The 25,681-nt window shown below is 41.8% G+C and overlaps 1 protein-coding gene across 2 annotated transcripts in view; it reads right to left on the bottom strand.

Moving 5' to 3' along the window:
* LOC110963794 (nuclear receptor coactivator 2-like) overlaps positions 1 to 25,681 on the bottom strand; it is a 69,430-nt gene that overhangs the window by 14,299 nt on the left and 29,450 nt on the right. For both annotated transcript variants that reach the window (XM_051952976.1, XM_022212289.2), the window contains exons 4-13: positions 25,102 to 25,274; positions 19,220 to 19,323; positions 17,632 to 17,893; positions 17,017 to 17,205; positions 15,636 to 15,737; positions 15,258 to 15,398; positions 13,604 to 13,751; positions 9,076 to 10,327; positions 1,222 to 1,459; positions 838 to 1,050 (exon numbers count right to left, since the gene is read on the bottom strand). In XM_051952976.1, the coding sequence (XP_051808936.1) occupies positions 838 to 1,050; positions 1,222 to 1,459; positions 9,076 to 10,327; positions 13,604 to 13,751; positions 15,258 to 15,398; positions 15,636 to 15,737; positions 17,017 to 17,205; positions 17,632 to 17,893; positions 19,220 to 19,323; positions 25,102 to 25,274 (2,822 nt within the window). The remainder of the gene's footprint in view (positions 1 to 837; positions 1,051 to 1,221; positions 1,460 to 9,075; positions 10,328 to 13,603; positions 13,752 to 15,257; positions 15,399 to 15,635; positions 15,738 to 17,016; positions 17,206 to 17,631; positions 17,894 to 19,219; positions 19,324 to 25,101; positions 25,275 to 25,681) is intronic.

Below are 25,681 nucleotides of genomic sequence, written 5' to 3'. Positions count from 1 at the left end.
GTGCAACTCAGAACCAAATAGTGACTCAGCTGTGACCAACAGTCGTGTTACAAATATTATTACTGCCCGGCAAACATCGTTTTCCAGAAGGTATTGTTTTGAGCTGCATGGTCTTGGTTGGTTGGTTGCTTGCTTGCTTGTTTGTCTGTAACAATTTGGTTTCCGTGCGATAACTCGATAAAATATTGATATAGCCTCACCATATTTGGTACACAGGTGTACCATAATAAGATACAGGTCAAGTTCGCATTTGGTGACCTTGACCTAATTTTCAAGGTCACAGGGGTCATCTTTGTTGCCGGGTGGTGCAAGTTTGGTAAAACTTCTTGTTAGATTTTTTTTTTTTGCAGTACTTGTAACACATCTTGGAAACATGTTGTATATCGATAGCCTAATAGCATAGTTGCCTAAGTCATGAAGGCCAAAACATGACTTAGGCAATTATGCTATTAGGCTAACGGTATGTTGATTAAAAATGTTTACATTGTTTTTTGCATAATAGATAATGAAAGCCAACTTTTGGTTATCATTTTTTGAAAGATTGATGGCACTTTAACTTTCTCATACTGCACAAAAGACAAGTTGAAGCTCTCTCTACCTCTAGCCATAGTTGTGCCGTTTTCATAAAGGTGCAGGACTTTATTGTAGTGAAAAAAGAGCTCAAAGAGAGTAAAAATTGTCAGAAACTGGTTGAGGTTCAGAAGGTTAACTATCAGGATCTCAAATAAATAAAACTCCATGCCAATATGACTTTTAGTTACATGAAGAGACCCCATTTATGGAGCAGCAAGAAATAAATGTACTTGGCAGGATGTTGTGTTTGTTGTTCTGCCTCACCTGTGGTGGACATCGCAGCCTGGTTGGCCATGCTGGCATGGGTTCCCATCATGCTTTGCTGCTGCAGTAAGGAGTATGGGCTGTTGTTTCTGTGCTGAGGCGGGAAAGGCCTGGCTGTGTTGGGGTTGGGGCCCATACCGTTGTCCAGAGACATGCTCCTGATTGGAGGAGCACCTTGAGTTGATTGGCCTGGCCGGGAACCATTAAAGCCAGCTGGAGGGGAACAAGGTTTTCTTACTCTTACAGTACTTGACATATTCTAGGAAGAAAATCCAATGATCGAATGTCTTCATTGTCTCACAGATTATGAGGATTGGCTCGAGTTTGAACGTTTCTTAGACCCAGAAATCATTAAGCTGAGTGAACAGCCTGTTGAGGACGTACCTGCAGGGCTGATGGGAGGGAAGGTTCTGTGCTGGTTGGGGGAGCTGCTGCTGCTGCTGTCCGTCATCTGCAGGATGTCACTGATGATGGTCTGTTTGTCCACAGACGAGCCAGGGGCCACAGAGGAAGAGGAGGATGAAGAGGAGGCCACACCTCTGGCTGGTGGCTGACTGGGGAACAGCTGCTGCTGCTGAGCACCACTTTGCAGGTCCTCCAGCAGCTCCTCCAGCTCACTGGTCTGAGATCAGCCACAGGAGAATACCCCAATGTGATAATAAGATGGGTAATTTATAGCATAAAATGGCACTAAAAGAACATTTTACTGGGTGGTGACAAATACTTTGATAATGAAGTTTCAATGACATTTATTGCTGAATTTGAAGAAGAGCAACATGTTTTATTTCCTGACTGTTTCATAAGGAGAAATCCTGTTTGAAAGTGTGTCAAAAGTCTGTCAAACGGTCTTTTTTTTTCCACGTGCGGTGGTCGAATAAACCGCTATATGAATATAGCACTTTGTTTAAACTTAAATCACATCAAAGACTTTTCACCTTTTATGTGGTCCTTAGTTCAAAGCGCACACTGTCATGATCAGAGAAAACTTAAAGGACAACCTCGTGTTTAAATTATGCTTTTGCTTTTGAAGATGTTTCTGAAGTTGGGACCAGGCTCTCTCGGGTGATGAAAAAAAGAAACAGAAAAGCTTTCAGCTCAGGTGCAAACATCTGAAATATACAAGTGTATGAAGTGAAAAGTTTCAGATGCTCCTACAGATTCTCTTCAAAGAAAGAGTTGTATCTGTTCTAATGTTTACATGTTCTAAAACATGCACAAAATAGCAGAATAAGGAATTGTTCATCCTGTTTAATAACCAAAACACACACAGCACAAAAGGTGGAATAAGTAATAAAATGTAAAAGCTGCTGCTGACTTCTGATGACAACTTTGAGAGAAATGGAAACCCCCTCACTAATACAGCGTAACTTAAGCCACCAGCACAAACACACACACACACAAACACACAGCGCTGACAGGGATGGTTTCCTCCGGCCGTTTGGCTGATGAATAGAGGAGGAGCTAAAAATAAACTACCGGCACTAATGAGGTCATGTGTGATGTACAGTATGACACACAGTCACAGCTCTGTTTAACACACACACAACGTGGCTGCGTACAAAAGGCAACATTTCAAATGCAAATGTCCTCCCAGGAAATCCTTCCTCTACTCTGCACAGGTAAACAACCTACATTTTTGTTTATTCAGTGGATTAAGGACCAGCTGGCCACCTCTATCACTATTTTACAAACATGCAGTTGTGCCTAATATTGCCAGTTGCGTGTCAGCTTCTGCATATAATAAATCTTTGACCTACAGCACACTAAGTTTAGTACTTACTGCCAGCAAAGCTGTGCGACACCACCACAGCAGATTCTTGTGATCTTGTACACACAGCCTCATTTATTATGTGTGGTACTACCAGACACCTGTTCAGAAATCTAGAATTTGTTTTATTATAACGGTAGGGACTGTGCACAAGTCTGCCAACACTGCTGCAGGTGCTACTAGACGGTTTTGGTGCAATTTAAAATACTCTGCATTGTAGTTATTTGGAAATATAAAGATTAATTGTTTTTGTACAATCTAGTTTATACACAGATTAAATTATGCTTTCAGATTTGCTATTTTAGCTTCATCTTTTCAGCAGTTTTTGCAGTGTGGGGGAGCACATTGTCCAGCCGGGGGAGGCTGCTGCCGTCTGCAATAATGTTTAGGGATTTGGCAGAACCTAAGGTTTCCCAGCAGAACACTACACTGCAACAAAAAGATCAATGTTATTGAATTCATCTGGTTTTAAAGGTTCCCTACAGTGAAAATCCAATTTTAGGAAGGATCAACTGATAAGGGTTATTCAGGACTGGTGCCAATTATTGGGAATCAATAAAGACCAATAATTGATAAACATTAAACATAATACATGTACAGCATGCAAAAGGAGGGGCCTTGCCATTCATAACTAGGCTTCTTCATGAATAAGGATTACTATTACCGAATATATAAAATAGTAATAAAAGTGAAGATGTCAGAGCATCACAGGACATTAAGACACTCTACACTGTTTACTGGAGGACAGAAAATTATTTGTCCCCTCTTCTGCTGAAGTTTTTTTTAAAAATTGTTCTTCTCTGTTTTATTATTCTTTATGTTCCATCACTTTCCTAGCCCTGTAAGGTGTACAGCTTAAAGCATTACAAGTTATTATTTTTCTGCCACTGTTGCAAGATAATCCGAGGCTGCCTCCTTAACTCCCTCCATTAGCATAGCCTTAGCTAGTGTGGAAGCAGCTAATTTTCTGATTTGTGGTGATGAATTGTGTTTTTTATTGTTTTTTTCAGGTTGTGTCTTCGCTAGAGAGGCGTGTCAGTTAGAATAGATCATTAAAGGTAATCTGACTTTGGAAACATGTTACGCTGCACCAGATAGTGTTAGCCACAGTTGCCCTCACAGCGATAGCCTTAGTCTACTATCATCAGCAAAATGAGTTCCAGCTGCAGTGACACCCACAAACAAACTATTTGGGCGTTGCGATGTAACTGTGAATACTTGTGGAAGACTGCAGCGTTTACCACAACTTCAGCAACATCTGCTATCTCACCTTCCAAATACAGCACTGCTAATTCACTGGAGCTGTTCTGCTCTGAAAACGAACCCGTTTTTCCCTGTCTGAACACAGTAGGTCTCAGTGTTGATTGGCTGTTATTTGTAAGGTGCATCTAATTAGACCTAAGTGTGGGTGATGCATTGCTGAGACCACAGAGTGACTATAGACCGAGAACGGAGGATGCATCTAGGGCTGAGTACCGAACTTCGGTTCTTTAATGGCACCGACTGTAAGTAATGAGTATCAAAATAAGCCTCGTCTTTCGATTCCATGTTCCGGTACATATCACGTGATTATGATAAAGCAAACCTGTGATTGGCTGTAACATTACACGTGATTGCGGCAAGCCGGAAAAAAAACATGCTGTGGCACCCCCCCTTCACAGACAGGTTTCACGTTAGGTACACTGACTTTACTGCAGTTGTGTAGCGTGTCGTCGAAGTGGGAAAAGATGCCTCTGAGCTCTAAAACGTGGCTCTACTTTTGTAAAATGGACGCCAATAGTGTGCAGTGCAGTATATGCCAAAAAAACATCGTTGCTAAGTCAGGCAACACAACGAATTTAATGAAGCATTTGACTGTGCACGGAATCGATTTAAGAGCGGAAAGTTGCTCCGTGTTCGACTGCAAGACGAGCGGGCCACAGCATTCATGCCAGCCTGTGGACGTTACAGAGCGAGAGGTTTTACCACTAGACTCCGCTTCGTCCGAAAGTACAGAGGACGGCGCTGTGTCTGAGACGTCAGCAAGTAAGTTTACATTGGGCAAAATCCGAACCACTTCTTTGTTTGTCGAACTAATGTTACAACTTCATATGTGCATAGCGCGGTGAAGTTAACGGGGACCCATGCAACGCTATTTTAAGATATTAGCGTGTAACTTTGTTTTATGGCTATGTGGCCAGCTAAATCAAAAGCGCAATTTTCATTCTGTTAGAGTATATATTGTAAAACTGGTATCGAAAAAACTATCGTTTAGGAACCGGTATTGAAGTGAAGGTATCAGTATTGGTACTGGTATTGAAACTTTTAGATTGATACCCAGCCCGAGATGCATCAGAGCCAAAGTAGTATCGACCTCAATAATCGGTCAAGCAAATAATCAGTCTATTCCTTATATATATATATATATATATATATATATATGCTCCTATTTTGATTGTGTTTTGTGGTTGGTGTAATCTTGGGGGTGTAAAATGAAAGTGAATAAGATATAAAACTGCTTACTTCCGACATTCCTCAAGCCCCTTTGCTACACAAGTCAGTTTAACTGAGCTGCTGCATACCTTCTGAGGCACCAACAGTCATGTAGCTGAAAATTAGCATAATCCTGTCTTTATTCTGCTCACTGCTTCCATGTAGCTATTCATAATGAACATTTGACTCACAGCGTACACGGATAAGCTAGAACATCATTAGAATTACAACAGGCTAAACATCCGTCGAACAAGCACCTTCCTGGCACCTTCACTACACCCTTCCTGGATGGGAGTCTCTGAATACCCTCCTCCTCTCCGGCAGCAGCCTCCACTGCCCCGGAGGCACAACTGCTGGTAGGAAGGTCGCCTTTGTCCCAGAGACTGAAGCTCAGCCATCATCGTGAGGCCCCTTCCTGGAACTGACTATGTTCAACCACCTGCACTTTCAATAAGCATGACTGCTCTCTGAAGCAGATCCACTTTTAACACCAGTGACCGTACGACGGAGAGAGCCGCAGCACTGAAACCATTATTGCGTTTGGGTTTGTTACTTGCTTACAACTGCAAGCCACTTAATATAAACGTGTGCACATGACACCGTTTTGAACAGGGGATATAAAAACGCTCTCACAGATTCATCTCTGTCAGCTTCCATTAGCTGAAATTAAAGCTGCAAATATTTCTGCAGAGGGAGAACTCAGAGAAAATTAATCAGCAACTACTATGATAAAAAAAAAAATCACAGTTTAGCTGTATGTTTAAGCAAAAATGCGAGGGATTTGACGGATTCTATGCCTTCAAATTTAAGAATTTGCAGAGTTATGTTAAAACAAATTGAAGATCTTTGGATTTTGAGCTGCTGCTGAGATCAAAACAATTCATTTGTTTATGTCAACTTGAGATTCAGGATTTATTTATTGACCAAATGAATGATTGATTAATCAAAGATAAACAGAAGTGAACTCACTAATGAAAAATCAACACTTGCAGGCTGAGCTGAGATTTAAATCTGCATTGGAATGACATAAATTTCAATTATAATCATTACAATCCACAGAGAGTTGGCCAGAGGATCTAGAAACAGTGTTTTTGGATTAATTTCCAGGTCCAGGAGATGGATGCTAAGTGCAGAGAAAAACATGAGGTGGATATCTTGGACAAATAAACCCAGAAAATCTTTTGTGAAAGTATCCTATAATGACATAGGGGGAGAATTAAGTGTTGTATAAGGTATGTGTCTTTATGCGTTAGTCTTTCACTGTATAGTTTTGCAGCACAGCTCTTCGATTAGCCCATTGAGGACCATTAAAGTTCATTTATCCCTCATCCTCTCCTCTCTGCTGCTCCGGTAGTCTCCTCATTACTCCATTTGTCCTTTACAGCGATCCTCCAATCCTCAGTCTATTTTCTCTAAATGGTAGAGGCCCTTCTCCACTTTCTCCTCCTCAATTTCCACTCGCTGCTGTATCACCGTATCTCCCTTTTCTCATCCTGCCTCTTTCTTAGATTTCAAAAGTTCTTCTTAGTTTTCCAATTTCCTGACTATACTCCGTCTTCTCCCTTTCTCACGTCTAGGGCTGCAACAAACAATTCTTTTTCTGTCAATTATTTTATTGTTTTTTGTTTTATAAAATGTCAGAAAATATCTATCTAGCTTGCAAATATCTTGTTTTGGCAACAACAAGAAGATATTCAGTCATCGATGGATGAACAAACAATAAAATATTCCATTTTGAAAAGCTGGGTTCAGAGAAAGTGATTATCAGAATAGCTGGTGATTAATTTAGCTGTTAATTGTCACAGCTCCACATGCATCAGGTGATGGAGGCCCAGAGAAGTGGCTGTAGGAAAACCAGCTGAGAAGCAGCTGCCTACTGACCGATGCCAAACATCATCTCTTGCTCTTCTGGGATGCTTGTGCACACATACATATTTTTAAACACACAGACACACTGTATATGCAGCCACACACACCTAAACAAATGCACACAAACACACCCACATATATGCTGAGGCAGAACAACAACTCCTCTGCTGCTCCTGCAAGATATGCTTCAAATGCAGCGCACAAACTTTCTCACTGTAGCTCTCAAACACACACATATGACCTGCGAGGCACATACGCTGACTCACACATGCTTCAGCCTTTAAACAGCAATCCTCTGCCTGCTTTGCCAGGGCATCTGGTGTTTCTGGGAGTGTGGGGGACAAGTTGCCATCGGCTGCCTAAAGAGGAACTCAACACACATCTGACAGCAGCACAGAACACCGAGCATCAGCTACTCCGCTTCTTACTTGAAGGTGTTTATAGGAGCTGTTAAATGCACACATATGCCAATATGTCAAGTGAACAAATTTCTTCAATATTTTTGTTCACTTAGAAGACCGCTGTCCTCATGTGTTGCTTGATCCGTCTGCCCCTCAAACCCGACGTCTCCGTTACATACTGATTTGAATGCCTCTTGGATATTACATATTTTGAGCCATGTGAGTGCTGTGGCTGAATTTTGATTACCATTTGCTGTACTTGAAGAAAAATGTCAATACAGCCCATTCATGTCTTAACTATTGCTATGGATCAACATTTTAACATGCTATACTACATTTTATATACTGTATATTTAGATATAGTTTGCTATATTTCAGGTCTCATATGGTGAAAATTTAAAAAAAGATCTATTAAAATATGGAGATATTTAATTCTGCGATTCCACAAGCCCTCCCAACAACTAGACAGCCTCACAGATTTAAAAGTCAAAGAGAATTTAACCAAAGATGGTAACAGCTAACAAAACCAAAGGTCATCAAGCTCAAACTTTGCATAATCCCGCCCCGTAACTGATTCCAGTATTCAGATTGAGCAGATGCTGCACAGTCCACCAGATGTATTCAGTTTCTAGAACTGCTTTCACCAACTCTAAAATGTCCCAGTTAGGAGCAAAGCATACTAAATGTTCCAATGTTGGCTCTAAGGATGAACACAACAATCTTCGTGCACACCCAGGATCTGATCTGATGGATCATTTTTATTTTTGAAGCCTATGTCTCCACAACAATACAACAATCCTTAATGCTCGGCTAATGTGGCTAACGTTACCATTAGCTCTGATTGTGTGCCAACAGGTCAGAACTCTATGGAAACTGTAAAGCTGAGGAGCGTTCAGGGATGGTGAAAACTTGAAGACTGATTTGAAAACCAATAAACAAAAACTAAGTGGGTCACTGTGCTTTCATGGTGCCAATTGTGCTTCAACTTCAGCTGCTTTCTAAATCTGTTTGCTTCTCTCCTGCTCCCTGTGCTCATATGTACTGCATTTATGTACAAAATGAATGACAGATTTTTCAGTTTTTGTTGTCAGACAGCAGAATAAGTATGAAATAGTGACTGAAATGCAGCCCATTAAGGCTGCATGTTAACCAGCAGTCACCTTAAAGTCCTTCCATGCTGCTAAACTACTGACATAACTGCAGACTACATCGTTTAATCGTTTAAACACAAGTTTAAAACAATGGCTGTGAATGAATTCAGCATAATTTCCATGTCAAATCATGGAATGGTCTGGTCATGGTATGACTATATAATCCATGAACCATCCTTCCAGTTTGAAACTATAAAGTGAAAAGACACATTCTGGGGATGTGAAATTTTCATTATGTTTTGGTGTCTGACTTTGCTCTAAAAACGTCCTTTTCAACTCACAGCTGGGGCTTTTAAAACCCAAGTTCAATTTTAACATGTTAAAAAAGACAAAGATGATGGGAAGTTAAGTACCATCTGTTTGGAACAGAGTTTCAAATTGTCATGTTTCTGTATGATTATATTAGTTAATAGGCCATTTTCAACAAATATCTGAAGATACAAGTGCTGATCACACCACCCGAGGATACATCTTCAAAATTGTTATGTTGATTTCCCAGCAGTCCTATACCCAAAGATATTCCATTCCTGACATTTAAAAAGCTGGAGATGGCAAAATGAATTGCCTATTTATGTACCTGATCAGCCATATTAAAGCCAGCTTCCTGTTTTTCTGTCTTCACGTTGGACAGCTTCAGTCCATCACTAGGTTCCATCTTGATGGCTTTATCCAGGATGCCATTATCATCCCGGTCCAGAAGATAGCGAAGTAAAGCATTGTCCTTCTTTTTCGGGCTCCCTGGCTCCTGTTTAGAGCAGAGTTCACCCAGAGCGGCCATGCTGTCCCCCGAGGCCGACTCTGGACCGATGGGGTCTTTTCCGGTGGCCTCAGCCGTTAACTTGGCCAACTCCACAGGTGAGGTGCTGTTCTGCAGCAACCTGTGGAGAATTTTGTGTTTCTCTTTTAGTGAGGTGGAGTGGTTGTTATGTCCTGCCCCACCAACACCACCGACCCCACCCAGCTGGTCCTTACAGTTCTGGTCGTCCCCCAGAGGCCCCGGCGGTGAGCAGGGATCGGATGGTTCTAGCTTGGTAGTGAGGAGCTGGAGCAGCTTAGTGTGACCTTTGGTGTTCAGAAGGCGGTTCGAGGCATCGCCAAGGTCACCCAGGCTTCCATTACCTCCAAAGCTGTCATGGTCACCATCTTTGTCGTCCCCCTGCTCATCCTCCTGGTTCTGGGACGACAACAAGTCTTGCTGCTCCTCAAAAGCTCCAAATAAATCAGCATCTAAGCTGGGATTGTTCTTAGCAAGTTGGCTACCAGTGTTGGTGTTCTGACGGGGGCTCTGAAGAGCTACTGGTTTTCTGTCAGGCGACTCTGGATGCTGTCCCTCGGTGAGTCCCTGGGAAATCCTGTGGCCCTGGCTGAGAGCCTGCAGAGCACTGAGGGAGTTGAACCCAAGGCCGTTTCCTGTGCTGCTGCATACAGATGCTGGCGAGTGGAGGCTGGCTGCTGGAGAGAAAGGCCCAGGGGGATGCTGGGGAAGGTGGGGGCTACAACAGCCGCTGCTGCCAGCTGCCATGCTGGGGCTCTGACGGTGGCGAGGAGACAACATGGCACCCTGGGCCCCTGAGGTGACGCTGGGGCTTCCCTGGGCTGAAGGGCTGCCCAGTTTGAGTGCATGGCAGCTTCCCTGAGGCGTGGGCGCCCGTCCACACGCAGCCCCAAAACCACGTCCAGGGGTGCTGGAGGCTGTTGTGGAGTGGAGGGTGTTGCTGGTGACACTGGCATCGGGGGAAGGGGAGGGTCCGCTCATGCTGGTTGGGGTCATTGGTTTAGCCATGCCCTGGCTGCCAGGTATCTCTGCAGTCATGCCCCCTAAGTTTTCCCTGAAAGAAAAAGGGAACAAACCAATATCAGTGGAGTTCTGGCTACCTGCTGTCAGGACCCCTGAGGCCATCTTAGGGTGCCTCTAGTTGTCTCTTGGTGGTTGATTAGTGTAATTAGGAGCTGCTGGGGGCCCCAGAGTGTTCCTGGGTTACTTAAGAGCTGGTTGCATTCTAATCACTTTCTGCCTCACTCCACAGGTACCGCAAACACAGGTCTATGGTTTTAGTTCTTCTTTTGGGATTTGGTTTGTACAGCCTGTCCTCAAAAGAAAAATGACCGCATAGGTCGTCTGTACACGCCCGTATTACGACCGCATGTTACGTTTTGACGTTTCCTACCTCTAGCGGTCGAGTAAATATCGACACTCCGGTGTGTCAGCTGAAACATCACCATGAACAAAGTTTTAACTAACACTATCCCTGTCCCTGTCCCTATCCCTAACCTTAACCATAACCCTAAACCCGTGTTGCGAAAGTGAGAAAAAAGCCGTTTCGCGACGGAAAGGCCGTTTCGCGAATTAAATCCCGTAGTGCATTCGTTTTCCCCGTAGGGGCGCAAACGTTCATACGACCGCATAGGTCGTATTCCGGTGCATGGTGCAAACGACCTATGCGGTCGTATGAATTTGAGGACTTGTTGGGTTTGTACCTTACAATCCTTACACAGACATTATTCACACATGATGCACACACACACCACTGATTTTACCGATTCTCACATCCTCATACTGTTACGGCTTTAATTTGGCTTTATTTCAGTTAAGAAAAACAATCTTTAACTGTTTTACTTCGTGTGTCTTTCCTTTTGTTGTGGCCACTTTGAGTTTTCATAACAATGCTGACAGGTATTATGTGTAAATGTATGAGTTCTGACTAGGATTTCCATATCAGTTGTTATTCAGCATTCCCTGAGCAGCTATAGCTTAACAAAACAAAATAAATCTAAACCTCCAAACTGCACAAACTCTAATCGTAATGTTTATGACACAGAACAAGAGAAGCATCTGAAGTGAAGGAGAAACCATTACAATCATATGATATTAAATTCAGAAGGTAGTACACCACAAGTCATTCCTGTTAACCATTCACTGCTGTCATTCTGACAATGAATCAGAATGATGGTGCTTTTATACACCTTGTCCTTTGTCATGTTAAACATTTGCTTGATGAAGACCTTGTAGGGTAGAAATGCTGCCTGTTGCTGATTGATGGTGACCTGGGTGCCGTTGCTTAGTGAAGGAGAAAGTCAGTATCAGTATAAATCAGCAGAATTGTGACGATTCTTAACTGCGTGCTTATATCAAAGGTGTTCATGTCATGAAAGTAATAAAAGACACTGACTACTAAATTAGATTTGAGTCCAAGTGACATGGCACAAACAGAAACAGAAACTACTGCTTTAGAGATCAAGAATTTTTGCAAATTCAGAAAAATAGAAGTGCAAATATCTGTTTGCAGTAGTAAACAGCGGTCTGAATTCACTAAACAATAACCCATGTAAGGTTTACGTATGCCACAAAGTAAAACAAACAGAGAGCAGCTCGGCAACAGTATACAAAAGTGAAAAAACAGAGTTGTAACATGGCCTTAAGCTGTAACAGAGAGACTTTCAAACATGGATCGCCTACAGCACCAAACACACAAAGCTCTCATTGTTGCTGAATGCTACAGTGATAATTTCAAATGTGGAACTTGTGGAAGTAAAAAGGCCAAGTTCTCGCTATTGATCCCCGAACCCTCTGGGTAACAGTCCTGGCATTGTTTTCTGACCGCTGTCCAAATCCTGACCCAACAGTCATATCAACAGTTGAGTGCTGGCTGAGTGGGAGGGAGGGATGGAGGTACTGTAGACTGGGCCGGCTGGTAGTGCTTGTGTGAGTGTTGGTCTATACATATGGTCGCAAGTCTGAATAACAGACTCTTTGTTCCCAGCGGGCATTACAGTGTCCCCCCTTTGTCCAAATCAAGAGGGAAACTATCAACGCTGAGAGAGAGTATGTGATAAACAAACAGACTGACGAGGCAAAGAAGAGAAACTTATTAGGCAATTAACTTTAGGTCTTCTTTCACAATGAACGAAGTCAGTTTGGGGGATAAATTTGATTAGAAAGTGGTAGAAAGAAATTTGATTGGTCTTAAGTAGCAGTTACAAGTCCAATCAGAAGATCCATTAAAAAGAGACTGCATGTCTTCAATCCTCAAATGGTGAGGATACAAAACAGAACAAACATATGAAGGTCACTCAGGATGCGCTGATGTAGGTTTAGAGACTCCTTCAATGTTATATGCAAGTTCTTGACAACAAGAACTTACAATCACTTGCCTGTAAACTCTTTCCTTGGAATTAGTAGAGCATAAACCTTGGTGCTAAACCTTCCCATAGCTATCTAGAATTTAATAGATTAAATACGAAATTTAATTGGTGTTATTTTATTAAGGAGAAAAGGTTCTTTAATCCTATATTTTTGGTGTGAAGACGAACAAACCACTTGTGAATACTTTTCACAACTTTAACCTCGTCCAACCTAATGGAGGCTAATGGCTAATGGATGCTAACTTTCTTAGCATTTACTCAATCTTTATGCAAAGTCCACCCCAAATTGACTGACATCATGTCAAAGAGGTCGTCGGTGTAGCTGCAGTTTGTTGAAACGGATGGCCAAAAAGTTAAGTTTAAACTTTGCTAAAAGCAGTTTGAATATCACAGCTCAACAACCAATGCAAGACAACTTTCAAAACAATGGCAGGCTAACTTGTCTGCTGTACTTTCTTTAATATTTCTTGAGCATGTGTTCTGTTTTCAGGAAGAAGTAGAATAAGGGCCAGTGTTTGCTGGTCAACTCTGGGTCTGTTCTTACTTCTCAGTCTAAAATAACCATCTTCAAATTACTTTGTATTTTGTAAACAATAGATTTTTATGTTTATTTATACATCATTTAGGCTAATAAGGCTAGCAGGTAGAGTGCCACTAGTGCACTGTGGCAGATTTGGCTTATCTATTGATGAGGTTCAGATTTGTTTTTCCTTGCGACCAATCAGATTAGATACTTTTGTAGGCAACCATAATTGTCTTTGGTTGACTACAGCTCTCGAGCATTAAACTATACATGCTCTTTACTGTGAAGCTGTTATCAAAGTCTGAATTTCTGGGCATGATGGGACAAATATTAGGCCCAACAAGTCATCAAAGTAAAAAGCACAAAGTATCTTTCTTCAATCTGTCTTTCGTTAAGTCACAAAATACACTAGGAGGTAAAAATAAAAAGCAGCTGTTACCTCTGGAGAATGTGCATGGACATGTAGAGCTGCGGTTCATTGGTGGCTGGTGATCGGACCAGCTTGCTCTTAGTGTGAGCTGAGACGATGGTGCCGTCTGCCAGGGAGAATCGGTAAAGAGGGCTGAGCGCATGGCCGTTCCTCAGTACTGGAGCGACACAAACAGACATGGAAATTATTTTCGAAAAAATCCCACCACCATCATCATCTAGAAACAGCTCAGAACCACTGCACAAAACAGAATGTTGCCCTCCCCCCTCTAAAACCACAGGTGTAAATTATACACTGAAAAATCCTAGCATATACTGGAATTCGTGATGTTGCGATCGCTCGAATTCATGCGAAATCAACCAATCTCCGCGAATTTTGTGCGGCCTTGCAATTTTGTCCAATCACCACAACTTTCCCGCAATTTTGGCCCACCTCTTGTCAGTTCCACCAATCATAGCAGCTCCCAGCGTAAACCTAATGCACATAAGTCACCAAACTCACTTCTTGTTTATGGTTTGAAGATGCAGACATGAGCTAAACAAATGTCTGTCATTTACCAACAAAAATTACTGCTGAAGACCGTGATAAACAAATAATTCACTGATGTTCTTCACCAAAGCTAAACTGTTTTACAACCATGCAATATTGTGGTGGAATACAAAAAAGAACAAAAGTCATCGATTGATACACTTTTTTTTAACACGAAACATATCAGAACGGCTGAAATCAGCGGACAACAGACCACATTAATCACCATGATGGAAACTGTTGCATCCAGATCCGTTAGAGCACTGAAAGAATGAAGGTAAATTAGATTAATTATTCCACCAAAGAACACGGTGGAGTTATGTGACGATCATTGTGTGTGTGAATCCTTCCTCTGTTACCGGCATCACTCAAAAACAGACTCGGGGATAGAAATGAAGTTTTCAGGGTTGGTCAGAAATGACACAAGGACCAAATAATTAGACTTCGCCAGTGATGCAGCTTAAAGTTTGGATCCACAGATTTCTTAAGGATTCATAGCGGCACGGCGTCTGATAGCAGCACGGTAACCATGGCAACAAGTGAACGCTACCTCAGCGGCCTGCTGACGATCACATGATTGTTATTCTACAACAAATCTACCTCTGTGGACGTATAGGAAATGACACAGCAACAAGTGATTAAATTGTGGGGGTGTTTCTGAGTCCCATCAATTCCTGTCGCCCCCTACATATTTAGGTCACGTCATATTAATCCAGTAACTGGCTGCTGCTAATGTCCCACCATGGTGTGCCAGCTTTTGTGGAAATGGGTTGGAACTTTAAATAATTAATTTCGGAATAAATATTGTCAATTACAGTGTTGAAAAATGTTCTACAAGCTGGAAAAAATGCAGCTTTTTAGCAACTGTCACTGTCTCCCGCAATTTTATCACAACAAATAAGCTTAAAACATCGCAACTTTTATCGCAATTTTTTTAGAAAAGCTGCCGCGAATTCAGGCATTTTCGGCCGCAAAAATCCCGAAAAACGCCCGCGAAATCCTGGAGGGACTGTTTATCCTTCTAACATCACTGAACCTGACAAATGTTAAGCGCTAATGGTGTTGTGCGCTGGCTGAAAAAGGTTCCATTAGGTTTACTGAAACATTTAAACACTGTGAGGAAAAGGTGTTTTACCATCTTGCTGGTGTTTCTTGGCGAACGACATTTCCCCGTCGCTCTGCAGGTGAAATTTCTGGATGCAGCGTCGAACCAGGTCCTCCCAGCCTGGCTTCATAGACGCCCGCAGCTGACTAGTATCCAGTGATGTGATCTTACCTGGACAGGGAGAAAACAGCATTAATGTTTACAGTCAAGTCATATTTTAGCAAGTTAAGGAGCAGAAGAATAACTAAAACTTAAAGGTGAGATTCACTGAGTTTAAAATGGCTATGTCTGAAGCAATTTACAATATTCTGACTGTATAGGATGACAACTACACCATGTCAAAGTATGTTGGCAAACTACTGGATTCAAACAACATATTAAGAGCAGAACCTCCCCATCAAGACGTACCCTGAAGGTCTTGTCGTGTGGTGAAGCTCTCCAATGAAGGCATGACGGGCCTCTCTTTAACAGGGACTCTTCTTGCCACACAGATGAGACAGGACTGAAAATCTGCATGTTTGAAGGAAAAATAAAGGTTAGAATAATCTTTCACAAACACATCCTGCACCTACATGTGATGGGGATTAATATTTATCCAAGAATGTGGAGGAAAAGCTGTAACATCAAGCAACAATGTGTTTTTAACTGTGATCAATATTTTTCTAGCCCTTCTGTGTGTGTTTATAGGTAAGTGTGAGCTCATTCTCACTCTCTTGGGTGGTCTTGTTCTGTCTGTTTCGAGCTTCAGTGCTTTTCCCATTAAAAATGTAAGTTAGACACCTCTGGCATCTCTAACTATGCCCTCTGTGTTAACGTATATCATTTAACTAAAGCCTGTTTGACTGTAAAAAACTGAAAATAGACTGTATTGTAGAACATTTGTATTGTAGCGTATTAAATTGTACGGATGTGTCTGATAAAGCAGCTGGTGTGTCTTTAACCTCAGCTGGGGCCTCATGCCTCCAACCCACATCAATTTCACAATCCAGCTGCAACACAGCTTTAACTTCCCTGACTCAATTTCCTATTCCACAATCTTACTGTCAGCCATAGCGTCACCTTGGGACCGAAATCAAACGGGACAACCGTGACCCCGGCCTCAACACCCATGTCAAGACCAGTCTGAGTCTGAGTCAATCCAAACATCAACCGAAACCTCGGTCTCAACCTGCAGCCCTCAGCCTGCCCACCAGATATCCTCCTCCTGTCGGGGGAGAGATTGGCACAATATCTGGTTGTCAGACGTCTAAAATTAGAGTGCCAGACAGATTCTTTTCCCTCGTGTGCATGTGTGTGTGATTAGATTAGATGGGAAGATGACAAAGTGCCACACACTAATTAGTGTCTCCCGGTGGATGGGAGGGAAAGCAGAGAGAAGTGGTGATGGAAGGAGGACAGGACACAGGAGATTGGGAGAGTGGGGCTGGAAAGAGTGATGGGAAAGTGACAGAAAGTCAAGACTGGAAGGAGAAAATAAGGGTAAAAGAACACAGAGGAGTTGGAAGGGGCAAACTAAGGAAAAGACGAACAAATAGAGAGAAGCAAAACAAAAGGTTCCAAACGAAGATAGTCAGATAAAGTGAGAAGATCAAGGATTGCAAATAGGAAGCTAGAGCGGGAAAAGGAGAAAGGGAATCAGAAAAAATGTAAAGAGACGTAAATAAATACCAAGAGGTGAAAGAAAGAAAAAGAGAGGCACCAAAACAAAGCAACAACAAAAACAAGATGGACAACAAAGGAAAGAGTGACAAAGAACAAAGTAGGTCTGGTAATAAGTTAGAGACTATACCTTCCCCCTCTTCCTTGATAGACTTGGGTTCAGAGACAGCAAAACATTGCATGGTCTCGTACTTCTGTTGTGCTGTATCCTGCTGGTCAGAGGCCAGCCGGGCTTCACCATCGACATGAGGGTTGACCAACATACGACAGTTGAACGTGTGGCTGTTCCTGTTGGATGAATCGCTGCTGCGATGATTCACTGGAAGAAAAAGAAGAGACACCAAAACAAAGAAATGTGAGAAGATGTAATAATTTAAAGTGATGTGATGCTTCAGGGGTCTGCGAGGGTGAAATTAGCATAATGTTACTGATTTGACACTAAGTTAACACTGTATACAGGTTAATTGAGGTGGCATATCTTAAGACTTAACATTTGGAGAAGAGACTGGAGCTAAAGATGAGACAGTTCAACAATAATGTACATACTCTGCTTCATCACTTGAAAAGTGTGCATGGTGCTAGGGGTAAGAAACTACAAGTAAAGCTAATTTAGCAAAGCAGGCAAAGTTATTGACAATAAACTACAAACTACAATCTACTCTATTCTTCTTTCTGTCAATAAAGCATGTCTAAGTTTAGAAATAAAGCAAAGATTCTCTTTCACTGCTGCCAAAACGTTAATGACCTCCAATCTGGCAGTCATCCGTTTGCACTGGCTCCTCCTTCAGCCCACTCTCCAGCTTTCCAGTCAACTTTCTGTGCTTCTCACCCAGGCTTTTGGGCAGCAGGTTCTTGATGAACTCGGCGTGATCGCCGACGTGCAGCACGCTGTAGACGCTGGTGTTCATAAGCTCCTCTTGCTGGTAGCGCAAATACTGGCTGACGTTCTCCGACACAAACACGATGTTGCCCTCCATGTTGACGACAAAGAAGAAGCCGTCCAGGGCCTGAGAGGGAAAGAGGCAAAACCAAAATATGAAGAGGAGAAAAGACGGGGCAGAAAAGATGGTTAAAATGTAGAAGAGAAGGACAGTCATACAGAAAGACAGATGAAAAAGAATTAAATACAGGGAGAGGAAAGAGAGGAGTTTGGAGATAGGAAAAAGGAATAAAAATGAAAGGCAGGAGAGTAAAAGTGAAAGTTGAGCTGCAGCTTCTCTTCTTAGTTACTTGCTAAGGTCACATTTATAGTCAGTTTGCATGAGTGAATTTGTTGCATCTTTTATTTCCTGTCTTCTCTTTTTATTAGCAGAAGTGCATTCTGACGTATGTTTGCTACCAGAGGATGATGAGTCATCTTATAGGAGCATATGCTCAGATCTTGGAACTGAGTGGATGTTAAATTAGTCATTTTTACAATGTCAGGTCCTTTGAAAGTAAATCTGGGTGTTTAAAGGTGAAAACTAGTGGAAAGAAACAAAAAAACTATGTCAGTTATGTTCTGAATAAAACACGCAGCCCTACCTGGCAGTGTGCTACTCCTTAAGGTATTGCACCACATCTACCGTGGCCATGGTGTGTGTGAGATTGTGTGTGTGAGGTTTTCCATTCTTTCATTCCTGTCAACTCAGCATATTCCAGCTAAACGTACAGCTTGTGATTTGTCCTTTAGCCTGGCCGTGTCTGCACAGGCCTTCCAACACCGGTGTGGAATAGAACGGAATGGAATTCAATGGAAAGGGTCTTGGCTCCAACAGTGTTTATCTTCCAGACTCCCAGAAGACACCTCAGCCAGTGTTGCTGCTGGTGAGCTCTATATATAGCCTGAGTGTATATGTGGTGAGGCTCCTCCCCTCCTTTTCTAATCTGGCTTTTCACAGAGGTATTTATACCTCATTGGGTCTCATGCTATACGTCATCAGACACCCGTGCACACGGACTCACACTCGAGTAGGCTTGATGACGGCATTGCCCTTAGTCAGGGGAACGCTTATCTCTCTGCGTCACTGCGGACTGCGCTGCCATTTACAGTCAGAAAGATGCTACACCTGCTCAAAATGTGTTTCTCACAGCAACATGCAAGAAATTTGCAGCCTTGTTGAGGACAAATTACCCCACTAACATTTGCACTTCTGCCGAATTGCACTGATGAGATGACTTTTCTTATTACAGAAAATCCACTCCATTTGGAGGCACAAGATTCTGCAAAATGTTTCAGGTCACAGGTCTCAACAGAAATAATCTTTCTTGGTGTCACCATTGCATCTCCAAGCAGGTTCTGCTTTGGGTCACACTGTGATAATGCAGACAGGATAAAGCTAGGCTGAACGTACCTCCAGCATCATGGGCCCGAGAGCGTCTTTATCGATGACGCCCTGCCCTGTGGACGAGACGTCAGCCTTCTGCACCTCCTCAGCATCAGCCACCGGAGCCTTTTCTATAACAGACAACCAGAAGGCAAGACAGGTTTATTTGTAAAGTACAATTCATACACAATGCACTTTAAGGTGCTTTACAACAACAAAGAAATTTAAATGTAGAGATACATTCAAATCATAGAAATAAAACATAAAAGTAGACATTAACATCACAGAAGTGCATTGAAAGGCCAGAAAATAGATTGAGCATCTACGAGAAAGCTGCAGTAAACAATCTGGTTTTCAGGCCTGATTTAAAAGAGCCGACGGTTTGAGCAGACCTCAGGTGTTCAGGAAGTTTGCTCCACAGGTGAAGAGCATCAGAGCTGTATGCTGCTTCACCAGTTTTGGTTCTGGTTCTGGGAACTCACAGTAAACCTGTCCCTGATGAGTTGAGGGCTCTAGATGCTTCATTTGGAGATAAGTCCAGGATGTATCTTGGTCCAAGACCATTCACTTCTTTGTAGACCAGGAGAAAGATTTTGAACGCTATACTTTGACTAACAGGAAGCCAGTGTAGTGATTTGAGGACCGGTGTAATCTGGTCCTGGTGTTAGTTAAGAGAAATACGAAAGAAATGAGTTTAATATTTACAATGTCTTCACTAGGACAAAAATTCCTTTATTTACCATCAGTTTTATCATCATCTTAATTTCAAGAAAATCTAAAAAATGTCCAAAACTTCACAATGTGCTCTGAGGAACTGAGCGAATGCACGACTCACTGATGACGTTTTAAAATGGCATCTAAGAAGTTACGGTCAAACATCAAAGCTGCTGCTACCAGATTCAGTAACTTGCTTTCTGTAAACCATAGACCGCGTTTGTTTTTTCAGAAAAGCATGTTGTCAGAATGAAGCTTTTGCTAAAGCACTCCCTCTTACAGAGTATTTTCTTTTCCCAGAAAACACTGACAGTGTTGTTTTTGTGATGATGAAGCCTTCAGGCAAACATACACCCACCCACAGACTTTGTGTTTTTATGTACACGAGGACCTCTCACAGATTACATTCTTTGGCTTGTCGTCAGCTTGCTGCAACATTAACCTCATGCTTACATATAAACTCTTTACCAACTACCAGCGCCATGATGTGGAGGTTTTGAGTGTCTGGGGTTTTATGGATGGCAGGGAGGACGACACATTTCTGTAAAATCTTCTGTACATTTTACACTTTTCTAGTCACATTACAGGCCAGTCTCCTCTCTCTCCTCCCTGCCTGTACCACTGGCCTGCTAAGCCTCCCATGGCCCCATTAGGCCACATAGCTGACATTCCTGTTGTGGGACCAGAGCTGTACAGAGTCATCAGCCCTTAAACCCTGTCACTGCAGTGCCTGGAGTGGCTCTACGCAGAGTATTAAGGTGCTTTCTTTAAATCAATAAATATGGTGCTCTGTATTTCACACGATCCGTTTCTGTGTTGAGTTTCAGAGTTTTAATCCCCAGTGTTCTTCATACAGGTTACTGAGTGTTTCTGTGGACCACATCCTGTGAGTCAATCTTACATAATCACAATGACCATCTATCAAGTACACATCAAAGTAGAAACCCTCTCAGCCGGCACTCTAATTTGCATGTGAATGCCTTATTAGCAGCTCAGTACTGTATATCATGCAGTCTGCAGTATTGACAAACGCACAGCTCATTAGATCTAAATAACTTCATCAACTGCTTGCAGCTAACAACAAAAATGCCAATAACTCGACCAGTAGTTTCAATTATGATAAAACTTGAGCCCTTCCAGTGAAAATAATGTTGTTTTTTTTACTTTATTAACATGTACATGTGTATTTTTTAATATGCTGGAAGACTTGTCATGAGCTAACTAAGCAATCAGTGCCACGGCTGAGCTTTTCCACCTTGAAAGTCTCGAAAAGTGGGATTCAGACAGTCAAGGTTTATTATGTAACGAAGCTAAGGAACCAATTCTGTCAGCTTGCTGGGCGTAGCTTTCCATATCAATATCCTTCCACAGAAGTGGCTTGCAGTTCAAACATGTATGGCTGAAATACTCCAACATTACATGGAACTATTTGGTACCAAAGTGTACCATTACAGTGTTTGAGTAGAGTTGAATGTGAGCTGGTGTGCTCGAGCTGCAGTTGGTGGAAATAGTGCTGGGGACCTCATAGATCTGCAGCGTTGGGGGATTAACTGTAAGGCACAAAAGATGAAATTGATAGAAAAGCTTCTAAATACCTAATATTGATAAAGAAAAATGAGTTTTTACTGGTTAAATAATGACCAGATGAGTGACTACGACCAAAGTCAAACATACAACAATCAATTTTCTAAAAACTCTTAATAAACATATATACATTTTTGGTTATAAACAAATGAGTTCATGTAGTTTCACACATTTTGCACGCTCCCTGTGGCAAATATTGGCTTTGATGTAAATATTGTTCTCTTTTAGGCTCAGCGTTGTATTTAAACCGGACAAAGAAGGGTCGTTTCACTCCTTTCCTTGCTTCTCTCCATTTCGGCAGGTGTTGGGATAGTTTTCCACGATGTCTGTGTAGGTTCTCATTCATCCAGGTCACGGTTATCCAAAATTGCTTAAATCAGTCCAGTGGACTTTAAGAAAAGTCCACTGGACAAAACAACAAATTTGGATGAAATCTTCAGGGAAGGTCAGAAATGACACAAGGACCAAGTGATTACATTTTAGCAGTGATGTGGCTTATAGTCTGGATCCACGGATTTGTTAAAGATTTCTGTATCATTGAGAAATAGCAGCATGGCTTCACTGTAACTATGACAAAAAGTGAATACTACGTCAGCTGCCTGCTGACGATCACATGATTGTGATTCTACTACAAATCCAACACTGTGGACCACAATATTTTTTAAAGATTTTATCCATTGGAAATCATACAAAAACTGAGCAGCCTTGGCAGAGTACTGTGGTCTCTGAGTGCTTTTCTTGTTCAAGTAGTCAACTGACAGAAAATTAGCCACCAACACTGCTGATAATAGATTAATCCTTTACAGTCCCAGATAGCAAACTATGGGTGAATCAATGTTGAATCTATGTTGAGACCTAACGTAGAAATTATACAGAAAGCGCAAGGTTGATAAAATGTTGAGTCGACGTTTGCTTACATAGATTACATGTTTGCAAACATAGATTCAACATTAATTAAACATTGACCTGTCAAACATTTTAATTAAACCAAAATACAATGTAGATTCAATGGTATCTTTTAAACACAAACTTCAATGTTGACAAAATGTTGTTGAATCAACGTTGATCCAACCATCAGTCTTCAACCGTAAACACAATTCAACCTTCTTAACCCTAATTCAACATTGATTTAACATCTTTTGCTATCTGGGTAAAGTGTGATTTATGGTTGAAAAGCAAACGTTGACTCAACATTTTATCAACCTTGCGCTTTCTGTATAATTTCAACGTTAGGTCTCAACATAGATTCAGCATTGATTCACCCATAGTTTGCTATCTGGGGTATGTCACTGATTAAGCAGAAACAGTCAAATATTCCAATATTCTATCTTTTGAAACATACACAATGGAGGTTTTTCTCAACTTCAATTTAAAAAATGAACTAAACTAGAATTTTAAAGATGTCAGTTACATGATAAACTAACAGAAAATGTTTGGACAGGTTGTCATGCATGACAGCTAAACACATTTCCATCAACAACACAGCATTTAAATTTCAACTACAGCTGTAGTCACAGTTCTAAAACCTAGAGAAGCTTTGTGTTTTGTCTTTTGTTTTTCCATTTCTGACATCTTCTGACAGGATGCTACATTTGCAAAGGAGCTGACAAACTGAACAACAAGCTACACTCATCTTCTATTCTATAATTTCACCCTGCGGTTGCTGGAAGTGCGAGGTATGAAACAAAACACGCAAAAACCCACAGAACCACCTGAAGCTTTAAGACAAACGCACATAGACGAGTTAAATACCATTAGCCTTTTACGCGTGGGTGTGCCCTCCTTCCACCGGCTGACCTTTTGCCTCTACATTTGAACTCATACATTTTGTGTGAAATCATCAGTTAAACACTTGCAGACAATAGAGAGTGTCTGAAGTCCAGCGGACAGCTGTGTGACTATTATCTGTACGTGTGTCTGCTTATTCAGCTGTTGTTTTCAGACACAAACAGTGCAGCGACACATGGACACCAACTGGCTGACCACAGGAGCAAAAAGAGAAGAAAAAAATTTAATCAGTGATGAGGAAGAAGGAAGAAACAAGCAAAAAAGAGAGGGAGGGAGAGAGGAGACGACTGAGGCTGTGAAGGAGAAATGAAAAATATGATACGATAACAAAAAGAGGAAAGAAGAGAGAACAGCAGAGAGGAAAGGCAAGGACAAAGATGGTCGAGGAAAGATGAAAGATGGATAGGATAACAGAAGAGAGGGGGAGGAAAGAGGAGAGAAGAGAAGAGGAGGGGAGCCGGAAAGGAAAGAAAACGAAAGAGAGGAAAGGAAAGGAAAACAAACACGCAGAAAGGGAAGGAAAGGAAAAGAGAAGAAAAGAGTTGAAAGGAAAGGAAAAGAGAAGAAAGGAGTGGAAAGAAAAGGAATAGGACGGAAAGAAAAGAAATGAAAGGTAAGGAAAGGGATAGAAGGGAAAGGAAAGGAAAGACAAAGCAAGTGAGGTCAAGGAAAAGGAAGTAAAGAAAAAGAAAGAAGAAAGGAATGTCAAGGAAGGAGACAGAAAGGAAAGGAAAGGAAAGGAAAAGAAAGGAAAGGAAAGGAAAGGAAAGGAAAGTAAAAGAAAGAAGAGGAAATGAATGTCAAGGAATGGGGCAGAAAGGAAAGGAAAGGAAAGGAAAGGAAAGGAAAGGAAAGGAAAGGAAAGGAAAGGAAAGGAAAGGAAAGGAAAGGAAAGGAAAGGCAGATGGTTGAGGGAAGATGAAAGATGACAAGAAAAATTAATGGACTAGGAAAGAGGAAAAAAGAATACAAGCAGATAAGAGGTAAATGAAAAAAGGAAAAAAAGCGTAAAGGATGATTACGAAAAGAGAACGAGGCAAAGGGAGCGAGAGGAGACATTACAAGAACTTAAATAAAAAACATGTCATTGTGGCAGAGTGATGGAAGGAAAGGTAGAAGGAATGCAGGAAAAGTGAATAAGAGCAGGACTTAGAGGGATGGAGGACAGAGCTGAGGGCAGATCTGCCTGTTTTCCTCTGAGGACTTACATCATGTTGGTCAGTGTTACATAACAGCTCAGCCTCGGTCTGTCTCACCATCATCACACACATTGTCATTACTGAGTCTGTCTACACACACATTTTTAGATCTCAGTTTGTGCCTCGACTTCAGGCCTCAGGTGGAGCAGGACTGTTGGTGTACAGACCAAGTGTTTACGTCAACACTTTTCTTTACGTGGAACAAGTGGAACATGTGAGCAGCTCCAGAAACTAATTTCAATATCGTCTCATTTGTTTCTCAGTTTCTGTGACTGCAGGGCTTAGCTGGACACAGACATTAGATTATTTATGAGGCCTCACTTCCTACATCAATCTCACACTCCTCCAACAGTTTCTTCATGTTTGTGGCTGTAAGAAGTAAACTCTCTTCAGATATGAAATGGAGGACTGATAATACTTCCTCAGCTACTTTAGAAGTTTTTGAATTCATCTCCACTCTGTGAAATAGATTGTTTGTGCTGTAGTATCATTACATATGTTTTCATGCACAAATATGACACTGGAAAGTCAGAGAAACACTTATGCCAACTGGCAAAAACAACAGTTGTGTGGCTCTGGCTAGAATCATTTGGTCACTGTTTTTATTCTGCAGTAGATGCTCACCCTGCTCCTTGATCTGCCTGATCTGCTTCACCGTCTCTTTGAGGATGGCACATTTGTCTGGCTTGACGTTGAGGTCGTCCATGTCGTTGATGTTGGCAAAGATCAGCTCTGCCAGCTCCTCGATGTATTTGTTCTCCTGCTCCCGGTTTCTCCTCTCAGTGCTCCTCTTCAGGCTGGAGGACAGAGAGGGACGCAAAGACGTTAAAACTTAGATAAAAACCGAAGGAAAGATGACTGCTGTTTCAGCATTAAGGTGAAATCTGGCATGCTGGAGAGACAACGTTGGGAAGCACCAGATTAAAGATTCATTCATGTTTTGTGCATCAGCGCGTCTACAATAGCATTTGTGACTTCAAAATTTGACTGAGCAAAGACAAGAAATGGAGCTTAAAACAAATGCGTCATATTAAAAGACATTTTGAGAGACTTTGGAGGTGCTTTGATTTGTACCTGATTTTCAGCGATGGTGTCCAGACACAATGGGAGCTTCTAAACTCTCCAGGAATCCTGAGCTATTTCTAACTAGCAGCTGTAACACTTGAATGCTTTTCTGTGTTGGATTTAATGGGCAATGTGACCG

The sequence above is a fragment of the Acanthochromis polyacanthus genome, chromosome 9, assembly GCF_021347895.1.
Source record: "Acanthochromis polyacanthus isolate Apoly-LR-REF ecotype Palm Island chromosome 9, KAUST_Apoly_ChrSc, whole genome shotgun sequence".
NCBI lineage: Eukaryota > Metazoa > Chordata > Actinopteri > Pomacentridae > Acanthochromis > Acanthochromis polyacanthus.
This window is presented reverse-complemented; position numbering and strand designations above follow the sequence as displayed.